Source organism: Vigna unguiculata, chromosome 1, assembly GCF_037176805.1.
Source record: "Vigna unguiculata cultivar grain cowpea cultivar isolate G323 ecotype 2 chromosome 1, ASM3717680v1, whole genome shotgun sequence".
NCBI classification, from domain to species: domain Eukaryota; kingdom Viridiplantae; phylum Streptophyta; class Magnoliopsida; order Fabales; family Fabaceae; genus Vigna; species Vigna unguiculata.
Window position 1 is genome coordinate 43,821,244 of NC_140792.1, and position 15,995 is coordinate 43,837,238.

The window sequence follows — 15,995 nt, forward strand, 5'->3', positions numbered from 1 at the left end:
TAAAACCAAAATAAGATTTGTTGGATAAGAACAAAATTTAAATGAGTTTATTGTGGAAAAAAATTAATTAAATACACAGAGAATAAGAGCATATACCAAAAAGATTCCGATAGACTAGTGACTATAAAATTGAAACTAAATGAGAAAAAAAAAAAAACCTTTTAAATTAGAAGTTACAATGAATTTTAGAAGTATATAAGTCTTTGGATTCATCTGCATTTACCTTTAAAAAACTCTCAACATTAATATTTTCAGTATTTTTTATTCTTATATTTTTACTTAAGTATTGTAATACACAGAGATATTTTCGTGTATTTAAATCACAACAAAAGGCATGTAGATACAATTTATAATAATAATAATAATAATAATAATAATAATAACTTCATAAATGTATAAATGTTGGCCAGAAACAACTAAATGCATGTGAATTTATTAAGAAATAATCATAAGTGTGTAAATCTTCGGTGATTTTGTAAAGTACATAATTATTAAAATTCCTTTTGTTACATGGGTTTATAAATATATGTGTACATAAACAAAATAGACATTTAAAAATAAAATTGTGTTATTGATAAAAATATGAATTAATTCATTAAAATTTGTAAGTTTTTAATTAAAATACATAGATAAAAAATGTAATATATTTAATATTGGCCAGTGAAATTAAAGTACTGATTAGAATTATTAAACGCTATGACGCATAAATACATATGTGTATCAGATATGACGCATACATGATACATGCATATCGAAAAATGTATAATAATTTTTAAAAATATGATAAATATATGATTGTTATTGTATCAAGCCAAATTAAAATCATATATATTAAAATTGTTAACATAAAAAATTATAAATTATTGTTATCATAAAAATAATACTACTTTATACATTAAATACTTCATTGATATATTGGTAAAATATATTAAAGTATCAAATACGTATTTGTGTTAAATATAAATACATATACGTGATATAAATTGAAGTATTAGTGCATCGTATATTAGAAAACTTAATTTTTTACTTGATAGTAATTAATTAAAAAAATGTAAGTGATAAAAAAATTACAAAATAAAAAAAATTAAATTAAATGACATTCATGAGGTGCTATTTTTAATAAAGTAAAATTTAATATTTTTTTTTAATATATAGATTTAATAAAATGAGAAAATAAGTATAAAAGGAATGCTTTGTTTCTCTTATAAAATTTCAAACCTACACTTTTTACTAATAGGATGACGATGGATAGACAGAAGGCGGATTTGACTTCCTATAAAATTAATATGGATTTTTTTTTCTTATTTCTATTTTTTCGAAGAATGGTTATATCTGTATCATGTTCATACTCTTTTATTACATGTTAATTAAATAATTCTGTTATAAAAATAAAAATTAAAATAAGTAAAATACGATATTATTAAGTATTAATATATGTCATTTATTACCAGTAGACACATATGCGTTGATTTTTAACACAAAAAAATATAATAATAATTATAAAAATAAATAATTTTTATAATTAAAGATAACTTTTATTTATTTTATAAATAGCTTTGAATAGTTATTTTTATTTTAAAAAATATTATATTTAAAAAAACGGTTTCTTAAATGATAAGTTAATTATTTTAATTTCAAAAAATGTTAAATATTAAAAAATAAAATGTGTATATAAAAGATGAATTTTCTATAAATATAATAACAAATATAAAATACATTTTATATTTACGTCATTAATAAAGATAATCACTTTTGTATGTGTTTGTTTATATAATTATTTACAATTTACTCCTTATGTTTTGTAGTTTTTTGTGTAAATTTTTATTGTTTTTTCTTTTACAAACTTAATTAACTTTGTTTTATTAGTTTTATTTTGTGAGAGAAAATTACGCATAGTAAAATTATAAAAATTAATTTATTTTTAACTATTTTTATGAATACAGTTCTTTATAATTGTAATAATTTTTTTATTTATTAATTACTATAATAATTCATTCTATTCTTATTATAATAATTACCATAAGAAAAAAAATACATACACATATGTTTTTAATAATACTATTATGATTATTATATTTATTTTGTTAACCATAATATTAAATGTTTAATATTATTACATTATTAACAAATATTATTATTGCTATTTCAAAATATATGGGAGATATTAACCTAACCCATACATAAACATAACATGTGGTTTATGGTGCATTCAAATTTAAACTCTCACATAAAATAGTGATTAACACTAACCTTTAATAATAATAAAAAAAAAATCTCATTATGTGATTCTTTCATGAACGTTATTTAGTATTTTTTTTTTATTGTTTCAAATTTTAGGTAATTTTTTTTTTCTGAAGTGAGAGTAGGTACCCTTGAATGGCTCCATCTAACGTTAAATAAATGTCGATATGGTATATAATAGGCTCAACAAAATGAAAGAATGGTCATGAATGTTTCTTGTACTATCCAATCTGAAAACTGAGGGATCAAACATGATGAAGTTTTTAGGTAAGAAATTAATTTTTTTTATGTAAGAAATTAATGTTTTAGGGTTGATAAGATCACTACTTCTAAATCCTACACGAGATCTCATCAACCTCAATATTTTTTTTACTATTACATTGCAACTAATCACATAAAAACCAAAGAGAGATTTATTTATCAGGTACTATAATCAATTCTATATATACACATGTTTCAATAAAATATTTTTAATTAATATTCATTTAAATATACATTTCACACATATATAATGCTAGTAAAAAACAAATGACCTAAAATAAAATCATATAAGGACTAAATTGATCCATGTTAAAAACATATAAAACAAAAGGGAAAGAGTGACGAATAAAATGAGGTTGGTCAAAAATTAATTATGGAAATAAAACTCGGTTTTTATTAATTATCCCTACCAAATTGTTTAATTAGATTAAACTAGTTATTTGTTGTGTTATGTTAATGTTGGAATGTTTCATATATGAGAGTGTTGGAGCCCAATATGACAGTGACATAAAGATGGTCCCGAATTGGAAGGGACATTGAGCGAGCCCAATCTGGAGCAGGGCTTAGGGCTTGGCCCATGTGTTTCTGATAATTTGAGATTCATTGTCTTGCTGGTTATTTACGAATTTAGGTAATTGAAGATATTTTTTCAAAAACTGTATTACGAATTAAATAATCTAAAACATTTTCAATTTACAAAATTTAAAATATTTTTATTTTCTGTAATATAAAATCATATTTTAGATTTTAAATCACGCAGCCCAAAATATATTAATATGACATTAAGGATAAAATAAATATAGTTTCAAACTTCATAATTTCAAAATACTAAAAATTTCGTAATTCAAAATATAGTTTTAAATTGATTATAAATCTTCATATTTTTTTTTTTATAAGGTAGTTGAAGAAAGTATTAAAGTATGAATGTACATTAAAAAGTCCAAAGACACAATGGGTGGAGCCCAAAAACTGTGTAATAATACAGCAAAGAAAAAAAAAACGAAAGGACTAAAATTTATTTCGTGTAGTCAATTGATACCCAAACTGAAAATTGTTATTAAGAATTAAATTTGCTATAAACAGAGAAAAAAAAATGAAGGAAAACCAAAGTGATATTAGGGGTAATTGAGAGATTAAAAATATAATTAAGTTACTATTTATTGCTCATCGATAATTGATGTGAATTGAACCTTAATGAGACTGTTTTTTGTGTTATATTTCGTCTTGAGATTTTTTTTAACTCCCAAATAATGGCTAGATATCCTATTAACACTTATAATTTATTTCTATTATTTTTCTCTTGTAATTTTTTGATATATAAACTTTATCGTTGATTAAAGTTATTCAAAATTATAAAATCATGAAGGGCTAATCGAATAAGGAGAAGAAAAAAAAATCAATAATAGCAATCTTTTTATATAATTAATTAAAAAGTAAAGAAATTTTTAATGGTACTATTATATAAAGCCCTCACTAATTTGTAGTATAAATACATGCTCCACTATTTACCCCATAGAAAAAATAATTAACAAGAGTAACTTGGTTGTAAATAGTTTTTTCTATTAGTAGAGCCTTTCTTTTACAATCTGTATTAGTTAAATTTCTACATTAAAAATAATTATAGAACATTCTTCAATAGTCCCGTACAATTGATGTATTTTTTTTTCATTTTTAAAAACAATTATACAACTCTTCAATGATAAAAAAAAAAATTGCAACAATGATTGAACTCCATAATTAATTGTTGAACACATTGCTATGAATGATATTATAAGAAAATGCAGAGGGAAGCATGTTATTATTATTTGCAGATTATACTGATGTCCCTGTCGAAGACCAATGGGAGCTAAAGAAACAATAAGAACGACAATGTTCCAAATCATGATGTGTTGTAATAATTATGTTCGAAAAACATGATACAGGGAAAGTGTTGTTCTCAGGGTTGTTGCATGAAGAAGCTTATATCATTTGCTATATTTTCAGCATCTGCAGCAGCTCCATAGAAGCCTCTTCTTGATAGCCCAACACAGTACAAACCATTATTTCCCTTCCAATGCCTGGGGTAACTTGGCTTCGGAAGACCATCATCGTTCAGAAGGTAATCATCACCCTGCACAAACATAATTCAATTTCTTACACACTGTATAAAGTAAATTTAGTTAAAATAAACTTTGAATGATGTTAAGAATTTTACTTTAAATTTAATTCAACTTTACGGAATCAGTATGTAAGGTCAGGTTGACATCTATATATATAATTCGAAGTGAATTTTAAGCTTAACTCAATTCCACAAAATCGGCTTGTAAGATGAGGATTGCACCTCATTTATATATTGTGAATTGACCTTATCTCTAGTCGATATAGGACTTCCAATACAACCTCTCACGCCGAGGTATATTCATCTCGTACGTGGGACTAAAAATTTGTAGGTGGTCTGTTAGCGGTCCGATAGCGGGAGGAACAAAATGTCCAAGAAATTTCATTAGGATAAACTCTAACCTAGCTCTGATACCATATTAGAAGTGAATTTCAAGCCTTATGTTAGACTAAACGTTAATTCATGGTCTGAACGGATGAATCAATATGTCCAAGAGACAACAAATATTGTTAAGATATGTTTAATGTTTGAACACACTTATATAATCTAAATTGGACTTATCTCTTGTCAACATGAAACTTTTAACACATGATTCTGATATGATGCACTTATTGAAAAGTATATTTCAAGTTTAAAAACCAATTTATAATATGAGTTTTGTATTTATTTATATATTACAATTTCATTTGATATTTGGTCGACTAGTTTTAAATTGATTTTAAGTTTAACTCAACTTTACATAATCAGTTTGTAAGATGAAATTGGCATCTACATATATATAAATTGACTTTATCTCTAGTTGATATGTTCACGCCGAGAGATATATACACCTCGTACTTTAAACTAAACATTAATTCATGGTCTGAACGAGTGAAATAATATGTTCAACAAACAACAAATCTTGTTAGGATATGTTTAATCCATGACTCTGAATTTTAAACCTAACTCAGTCATACAATCCAGCTTTGTAAGGTTTGAACCTACTTATATAATCTAAATTGAACTTATCTCTTGGCGACATGAAACTTTGGTCGACTAGTAATTTCCAACATAATTATTTTTTTTTTCTACAAGTAATTATTTCTTACCTTGAGCCACTTGTTGGTTGATCTCTTGAAGCCTGTGCAAAAAACAATGGAGTCAAATGGGTGTAACTCCCCATTCTTGAATAGGACATCCTTGCCTCTTACGCTTTCTATTTCTGCTGCAAAAACCTACATATCACACAATATACAGAATGCTGCTTCGTCACGTCACACAAAACAAACATTATGGTGTAAAATCTTTAAGCGACTCAGTATTTTATTCTACCAAGGAAATGAAACAGTTCAACTACCTATAAAGTGTATAAGAATGTATTTTATATGCATAAAAAATTAAATGATAGTAGAAAAACAACACTAAAAACCTTCCTTTTGTGCTGATTATTGGATTATATTGAAAATTTTAATAAATACGAAAGCCACAAAAAGGAGTGATTTAAAGAAGAAAAAAAGTTGCCAAAGACTATATCTATCTATAACACGTACCTTTAGTTCTTGAGATTTTATCTTCTTATAGGTTCCAACGTCAATAACTGGATATTTTCCATGCTTGACCTTCATGTAAAAGGGTCCCTCGGTGGGTCTTCTGACCCCATATTTAGTCACATCACCGTAAACCATGGTGCTCAGAATCACCATCAACGAGTCCACCATGCTCAACGACAAATACTTCAGCAGAAACAACCCTAAACTCACCATTTCCCTCGATAAAAAATGAACCTGTTCCTTCCATTATTATTCAATAATTTCCATCTATTAGAGTGCGTAACAAGCAAACCATAACTCACCCTTTATTCAGGTCAACACAACACCACCAACATTATAAATATGCCTACTTTTTCTGTTCTTTTCACATCAATTCGTGACCAATACAACACCACAAAAAAGTCAAAGTAACAAGCTTTCGTAAACACTTTATACCAATCCAGTGAAAATGACTACTCTTGACTTTTTAGATCGTTTTCTAAGCCTTATTCTAACATTATCATTAATTACTAATAAATATATTAGTGCATTGATATGTCAGATAAAGATTGGTTGGAGTGTGAATTGTTTGATGTTTCGGATTACTTAATAATCTGTCATCGACATTTAAAATTAAAGTAGAGTTAGTCTAACAACAAGTCTACTACATTAAAGCTTTGGGTCCACTGAATTTTTAAGTAAATAAATAATGTGCCAAGTATTTTAAAGCAAAAAAAAAAAAAATCTAACATGGTAAGATGTATCATAAAAAGAAATATCATCTTTTAAAGCATGCAGTTTAGCTATCTGATTCTTGTAAGAGAATATTCATATTATTGAAGTATTGATCTTTAACTTCCAAACAAGTAATAACCTTAGTATGATAGAAAAACACCAACATAAGCTGTTTGGAAATATAGAAATATAATAATCAAACGAAATCTGAAATCAAAAGAGTGAGATCAGAGTTATAAACTTTGTACCCGATGAAGTAATTATTTGTCTAGAAATAGCTTTGATAAACGTTCATTATCTTATTTTTTAGTGTTACTTGCTTCTTTTATTCTCACATTCTTCTCTTGTTTTATTAGCACAATTGTTGTTCCTCTTCTAAAAATATGATAATAAAAATACATTATAATGATAAAAAAATATTAATATTTTTTATGAAATAGCATCAAAATGACTTTTTTTTTCAACTAAACAACACACTTATTTTAACGTATATGTATTCTCAGTCAAGCCAATTTAATCTTCGCTCTTTATGAACTTTTTTTTTTCTCCAAACCAACGTGGTGCTAAAGTATTTAAAAAAAGGAACATGCATTTTTTTTATGATCATAATTCAGTTTCTGAAAAATCGAATTTTTAGCACAATTTTTGTGACGATGAATTGGAAACAAATCAAATATAAATACCATTTAGATCGATTTTAATTTAATATTGAAATTATAATAATATAATAAAATTATTATCAATAATTTAAAACATGCTATAACAACAAATTTAATTTGTAAATCTAAAACATGCCATAATGTTTTTAAAAAGATTTTAATTCTTTCTAAAATACATTTTTATTAAAAAGAGAAAAAAACCAGACCATGCAATTCAGCTCGAGCATAACCAAGTGTGAACTTAATATAAAAATAGGTCACTTTTAATAAAGGACCACGATAGTTTGACACTATCATTCTTTTATACTATACCAGGTTGGATTGGAGAATTTTTTTATTAGATTTTTTTTTGGGTAAAAAATCGTAATTCTCTCCTATTTCTCTATTTTTTTTTAATTTATCTCTTTTTTTATAAAAAGAGATTAACGAAAGAAAATTAATTTTTAACTACTAAATTTTGATAATTATTTTTATAACATGAGGTGCTATTTTCTAAGTAATTTTTTATTTTTTCATTTTCAATTTTTTAAAACTATTTAAAATATGGCACTCTTGTTATAAGAAAAAGTAAAAAAAAAGTAAAAAAAATATGATCTTTAAACAAAAATAAAATGCTATATTAAAACATGTTTTAACCTTAATCCTACAAAAACATTCTACAAAAACATTAGACGATGAATAGACTAATTAACTATAATAGAATTACCGGGCTTCGAACAAGAATGGAGGTTTTGGCACCATGGTTGACAAGGTCCAAAGCGATTTCCATGCCGGAATTCCCAGACCCAACAACAAGAACATTCTCGTCTTTGAACTCCTTCCCTGACTTGAACCGAGTAGAATGAATCACCTTCCCAGGGAAACTACTCAACCCTTCCACCGCCGGCACAAAGGGATCGCTAGTTTCCCCGGTAGCCACCACCAGGAATCTCCCGCAGTACTTCTCCACCTCGCCGGACTCCCCATTCCGGGCCTCCACCGTCCAGCAGCGGCGGGCGCCGTCGTACTGGGCGAGCTCCACCGTCCTCCGATAGAGCGGCGCGATGGCGAAGTGGGAGACGTAGTCGTCGAGGTAGTCTAGGAAGTGGTTCTTGGGAACGTAGGGAGGGAAAGAGGGTGGAAATGGTTTGTGTGGAAGCTGGCAGAAGTGCTTCCTGAGGTGGAGGTGGAGACGGTCGTAGGAGTATTTCTTCCACAGAGAAGCGAAACAGTCTTCTCTCTCGAGGATTATGAACGGAATGGAGTGCTTCCTCAAACATGCGGCGGCGGAAAGCCCTGAGGGGCCTGCTCCGACCACTATCACTCGCTCGGCTTTCTCTTCCTGCATTCTCACTCTTTGTTTGTGATCTTAGTTACAATATTGCTTTCTGCTTTCGTCTGCTGCAACGTATTATATAGGGCCCCTTACTTCTGCACAGACATCACACGCAACAAGATCGATATTTTAATATCAGAGCGCAGGGTTACTTGTGAAAGATACTTCTCATTGAAATGCTTCGTAAGAGAATAGTATATTTGAGCAAGGAACTCACCAAGTCTAAATCTAAATTTTTGATAACCATAAAGATAATTAAATATGTTATTAAGTTTGACGATTTTACTTAATTACAAGACAATATTTGATTAATAAATTAAAAAATTTAACTAATAACAATTATAGTAATCGAAACTTATAAATTAAAAAATATTAATAATTAAAATAATTTTTAAAAATATAATCATCACGGAATAAAATAGTTTATATTATGAATTATAATATTTAAATTAATCATTAATATTAACTATTTAGATTTTGGTTATTAAAAATTGTTTTTAAATTAATTTTTATTTAAAAAATTAATTTCTAAATTGATAAATTAATCTCTAAATTATTATTTTCAATTATATAAATAATATGTTGATTCTCTATTCGGTCAACTTTTTTTTTTACTGTTGAACTAAAATAAAATGAAACTTTTTATTTATTAAATTCTATAATTTTTTATTTTTATTTAAATTTTACTTTATATTTATAAATTTATTTTTTAAATTTTTTTGTGTGAAATATCTTTTAAATATATAATATACAAAAATAAATTATTTTATTTCTATCTTATGCAACATGATAAACATGGATGGTTTGAAAATGTTTTACATCTAAAGTGTGTGAGAAAAAACATGACAAGGATTTTAGGTTTTACTGTCTCTGTTCCTTTTAACGGTATGTTTATTCACCAAAAGAAAAATATTTTAACTATTAAATTTTGATAATTTTTTTTATAATTTAAAATAATATCTTTTAAGTGATTCATTAATTTTTTATTTTTAATATTTTAAAATTATTTAAAAAATAACATCTCATATTATAAAAAAAAATATTAAAATTTAGTAATTAAAATATGACCGTTCATTGAACAAATGTGAAGCACAGAATGCGGTTTGCCCCGTCAACCATGAATAGAAAAGGGAAAGAAACTATTTTTGAAAACCTACATTTTCTCTTAATATCATCTAAGAGAAGCATTATCCATCCGTATACGGATTTATCATTTACTGCATATGAAAGCATATTATATTAAAAAATAAAGCTGCATAATTTGGGCATAATCTATTTAGCCAAGTAAACATCACTTCTTCATATTACATTAGGAATACAGTTTTATTATTTAATATAATTAATTTTCAATCATACAAATTTATTATAATTTAAATTACAATATTAAATTATTCATTACACCCATTTAACTATAGTAATTTGAAATTATCTAAAAACTTAATAATTTATGAAACCGCTCCTTGACTTAATTTTTTATTGTCATGATTAGGTTTTTTTTTGTGTTGTAATAATTGTAAGGTTCACTTTTATTGAATACCTTAATATTAAGGACTGCCACACTGTTGGGTCTAAAGGGTTGGCCCATCGGGTGCCAAGACCCCTAAAGTAGCTAAGGTTCCTCAATTGCAAGTGATTCTAAAAAATCAGTGCCCTAACTTACTCATTTTCTCTCCACAGAACCTCTGCTAGGGTTTGGAGATCTACTCAAGTTCAAGTGAGCTCAACCTCCGTCTTCCGTCCACGTAAGTTAATTCTCGAACCTAACCTTTCTAAGTTGTTTCCGTGGTTTATATCAGGACTCACTGTATGAATTCAATCTCCTTTGTCGTGTCACTGTTCCAGTTCATAGATCTGTCCTTATAGCTACTGGTTTCGCTGGCTTAAGAGTCAAAGTCCAATATTAGCCATTTTCCAGGTAAGGGAAGTCAGAGTTTCATTATTTTAAGTCATTTTTGCATGTTTGGTCTATTTTATGTTATGAATACTTGATTCACGGTGTCTATGGTATGAAATGCATTACTGGTGTTGTTTGGATGATTTTTTTTTCTGGCTTGGCACGCGTGAGAGCGGGAAGGTTCTGCTGAACTCGTCCAGACGAGCTGTTGGTCGCTCAAAATGAAACCACCCTTCTCTCTGACTCATGTTGCAGCTGAGCGAGATTGACAGGGTTAAGTGCATATGTGTATGTTTCATGTGATTGGATGAGGTGTGCTTTAAACCGTTGAAGTTATGAGGCCATATACACTCTATATGATATAATTGGGATTGGAAGTTGATGTGTTTGGTATGAGTTTGTCATGATATATGTTTGGATAGTTGGTTATTTATATATATATTAGCATGAGATTGGTATGCATGAAAACTCAATGATTGATTTGGTGAAATATGGACAAGTTATGTGTAGGATGTAATCCCATGACTTTCATGGTGGGAGCTCATGGTGGTGCCTTATCATATGGACGTAATCCCATGGACCCTCTTAGGGGGAGTCAATGGTGGTGCCTCATCTATTGGATTTAATTCCATGAACCTCGGGGTGAGAGTTCATGGTGGGGTGGTGCCTCAATATAAGGACGTAATTCCATGAGGGTATCTTGGTGGTGCCTCAATATAAGGACGTAATTCCACGAAGGCCTCGTGGTGGTGCCTCACTACTAGGACGTAATTCCACAGTCTTGTGGTGGTGCCTCATTATACGTATCCGGATAGTCAAGTCTACAAGTCTTAAGTGGTTTGGGCATATCATGTGTGGATATCTGTTAATTATGTTTGGTTTTGAACTTACCTGTTGAGTGTTATAATATAAGGATCTGTTACTCTAGTTTACCCTTTTGCTTGCTTGAATGTTGTGTGTGGCTTTCTCCATTGCGATGATCATCAATTTTATTGATGTGAGCAGATGTGAGAATCCTTGGCAGCGGTAAGGATAGTAGAGATGCTGCAACTTGATGGTTATGGACGGGTATTGGACTCACTATGGGCCCGCGGCTGAAGGAGTTTTATTAGTTAGATTTTCTCTTGTTCTAGACAAGAACTTGTGCTGCTTTTGAACTATTGTACTTATATTAGGCAGTGTGGTGCCTATTTTCTTTTGTTATGAATAGGTTTGGAGTACCCTGTACCTTCATATACCAATTTTCGTACTCTCTAGATATTTATGTATGTGACGTTTTATTAAATTGGATTTATCTATTTAAAATGGGACATTACAGTAATTTCTTCATGTAACCTTTATAAATTAGACAGATAAGTTATTTTTATTTAATAAATAATTATTAATTATTTCACATAAACTATAATAATTTTTACATAATAAAAAAACATATATAAATAAATTAATTAACAATTTACTTCTTTTCTTATACAATTTATGAACTTACGTAGAAAGTTAAGAAACTTAATCCGCAATTTCTAACCTATCAATTGAACCAAATAAGTTTTCAAATAAAAAATGTTCAGCAACAATTTTTTAAATTGGTGTAGTAAACTATTTAGTATTGTCATGTTAACGTCGATATCTTTAAATTAAAGATAGAATTCGAAAGATTTGATCTAATTATTGTTATTAGAAAATGATTACATTTCATAATTATTTGACAATTAATTCTATCTATAAATATTAAGCAAAAGAAAGTGCATAATTAAGCATTTCAATTCTTAATAAGATATAACGGATTATGTATTTCTTTAACGTCATTATTTCTTATAGAATCATCTTTAAACAAGATATGATAACCTAATTAATAAAAAATATCATAAAATTAATATGGAAATTACTTCTGATAAAAAAAAAGTGAAACATACAAATACTTTAGTGAAAAGTTATGAATGTGTTCCTAAAAGATGGCTGCCGGACGAATTTGGATCGGAATTGGAACATTGGCGTCCACCGTGGGGCCCGACAACTCCCCTTCAACTTTCCTTGTCCTCGACTGGGGTCTTGTTTCGGTATACCCAATAAGTCCCACATCGCTTAGGAGTCGAGGTCAAGCGAAATTTAAATACTCCTACCTCCCTCCACTCTCTAAGGTATTTTTTAAGGACAAAACTGTGACGGAGCTAAAATGCTCCAAAGCGGACAATACTTTGGGAATGCGGTGGTTGTCCCTAAATAATACAAAATTAAGATTTCAATTTATACACTTAATATAATCTAGAATTTAACTTTTATCAGTTTTTAAAATCATTTCTAATAAACAGAAAAATCAAGTCTACGAAATTTGTTCTTTTAACGTATTAAAAAAGTACCTTGTAATTGGTTATGATGTAATTAGCATAATATTTGAGAAAGAGAAATTAGTTGTAAGTTTTTCAACATCTGGTATCAGAATTCAGAAGAGTGGCAGTGCATTATTGAGCATGTCAATCCATAATCAACTTTTCTTCCAATGAAAGAAATAAATGATAAACACATTTGCTTTTGGGAAAAGTAAGTTGTGTCTTTGAATTTTTAGGACAAGATATTTTAGGGTTTTCTCACGAAAATCACATAAAAGTAAACAATTAGTGTGAACCCAATTTCAGCACTAGAAAAATCGAAATTGTTTATATATTGTCATAATGGATAGTGATATAATCAACAATTATTTCATATATAATATTTTATTTTATTTTTTCATTCTACCACAATTTATCGTACAATTAACACATTAGTCTTATTAGATATTCACAATGCAAGAAGATGTGAACTTTGAAAGCTGTTATTGTTATGAGAAAAATAAAGAGTGATAAACAATGGTTGCTTCTTTATGGTCCTTGCTATATATTAGTTTTATGAGTATTTTTTCTTAGTATTTTTTTTATTTAATTTTATGTGAGACTAACTTAAAGGATAATGATAATGTAATAATTCACTTTTAATAACTTCTCTTATCACTTAAGTTGACATATTTTGAGTGAGTTTAGAATATAAAAAAATAAAAAAATAAAAAAACCATTTAAAAACTGATAATTAAAGATATAAAAAAAATTGTCAAAATTTAATTATTATAGTATAATTTTTTATACTTAAATTACTTTTAACAAAAAGAAAGGTCGAAAGAAAACAAGAGTAAAATGAATACAAAGTACATTAAAATAATCGTTGGCAGCTTAAATGTGTTTTTTCTTCTTTAATGCAATTTTTTTATGTAAAAGAAGGTCAAAACTCAAACGCAAAACATACATTTTTTGATTTTGAAGAATCACAATTTAATGATTACTCATTAGTTACTTTTTACATGACAAAACTTTATTACTCATAGTGGCTGGTGCTTAATACATTTGTTCCACACCGAACATGAAATTCACTATGGAAGTGTATGTACACCACATTTTGTCCAGTTTTTTTTTAAATAATACCTTTTAAAAATAAAATTTCTCAAATGGACCGATGAACTTTTTTATTGTGTAGGAACTGCAAATTGAAAGTGGAAATTCAATTTTCTAGAGACCGAACTTCTCATGTGTACAGTAAAAAGAAGTCGCTAACATAAAAGTAAAAAGTGTCTAGAACATCATTTAGTTAACGTTGTTAAAGAGAATACAGACGTTAAACATGACCAGTGACATTTTTGTAAATAAAATGTCAATTTTAACGTCTGTCCAGATATGTTCTGATGTTTCTTAATATCTGTTCATCACGCGCCAGACTTCACTCAAACTTGACGTCTATTTTCCACGCATCTGACATCACTAGACGTCAATTTTTTCACTTATTTAACATTAGTCAACGTTTGATATCCGACGTCCCACTACATATTCATATTATTCATATTGCACAACAGCCACCCGAAACCTATTTGGAAAATTTTGTTTTTCAAAATCTTATTATTTGAGAAATAATGTGTATTTTACGAAGAAAATGAAATGTAGTAATGAGATTTGACAAAAAGGGTGACCTATATTTTCCTACTTTTTAATTCTTTGCCTTGATTGGTAGTTGGGTTTCTGTTTGACGCAACCTAACCTAGGAAGTCAATTCATGAATGTCGCCAAATTCAATGTTTTTCATGATGCCGCATTTACCCCTTCAACAACGTCTCAATTGCTTTCTCACTATTATTATTGTTAACAATTTTATGCTTATACTCATCTCACCACTTTACTATTTTTCACAAAAAGCTATTAAAAATCGTGCTTACTATAACTCTTAATTTTTTACTTTGTTTTTCTTAGATCATAGTTGAAAAAGAAAAGGTTGTGAAAGATGAATTAATGCCTTTAAAGGAATAGGTTGGGCAGAAAAAATTGCTACTTATCTGAATAAAATCTGTAGGAAGGAAAGGAATATCTGAGGAAGTAAGAATTAGTGAAGAATAACAAGATGAACAATGGCATCCTCAAAACAACACCTTCAACAATAACAATCATTCAAATAATAATAAAACGAGCTTCAATAATATTCAAATTTATCTGCATCCTAGTTATCTATAAAATTTATATAATCGGTTGTCCATAAGTAATTTAATTATTTTACTCACAAAATATTTCTATTTTGTTTATGTTTGTTAACGATCGCTCTTCAAGGACGCTATGATGTTAAGTCAATATAAAACTATTTCAATTCATATGAAACTTTAGTATATAAATTGTATTAACGAGGTGAGAGACTAAAAAATGACCAGATATTATTATGATAATAAAAAGAAAAAAAAAAGAGAAACATAGGATATTATTATACTAACTCATTTATTACTAGTAGAAAATACAAATTTTAAATTAAGTTGAATTATATGATATAAAGGGTTTATACCGTGTAAAGATATAATAAATAACAATTTTAGACCTTATCTTCTTCTTTGGATGCTTCATATATTGTCCTGGCATGGAAAGTTCTCTTCAACCTTATAATTTATGCTTTATTAATTTTCTTTTAATTGAACTATTATTCATGATAATATGTTTTTATTATGATATTTTAATTTGAATCACTTATATATATATATATATATATATATATTATTTTTGTATATTTTATTATGTAATCTATAAAATTTTCTTATATCTTATTAATGAAATATGTAATTTATAAAATTAAAAATATATAATTTGAATTATTTATTTTCAAAATAAACATATCATAATCATATACGTAGTAAGCGATACATGTGTGGGCATCCATGCATGAGGTATTTTCAATAAGTTTCTAATATGTTTTAATTGTGTTGAAATGTTATTTTTGTGATTTTACATTGTAG

General features: G+C 27.8%; 1 protein-coding gene across 2 annotated transcripts; it reads right to left on the reverse strand.

Annotated features, from left to right (window-relative positions):
- Positions 1 to 4,270: 4,270 nt before the first annotated feature.
- On the reverse strand, positions 4,271 to 9,011 carry LOC114177098 (putative indole-3-pyruvate monooxygenase YUCCA10). 2 transcript variants are annotated; one of them, XM_085674044.1, is made up of 4 exons: positions 8,209 to 9,011; positions 6,130 to 6,369; positions 5,689 to 5,814; positions 4,271 to 4,612 (listed from the first exon to the last, which is right to left on the reverse strand). In XM_085674044.1, exons 1-4 carry the CDS (start codon positions 8,827 to 8,829, stop codon positions 4,439 to 4,441), a joined length of 1,161 nt encoding a protein of 386 aa, XP_085530170.1. In that variant the 5' UTR covers positions 8,830 to 9,011; the 3' UTR covers positions 4,271 to 4,438. The 2 variants fall into 2 exon arrangements, with proteins under 2 accessions (XP_085530170.1, XP_027918141.1); XM_028062340.2 differs by having other exon boundaries at positions 6,130 to 6,363; positions 8,209 to 9,005.
- Between the last annotated feature and the right edge of the window lie 6,984 nt (positions 9,012 to 15,995).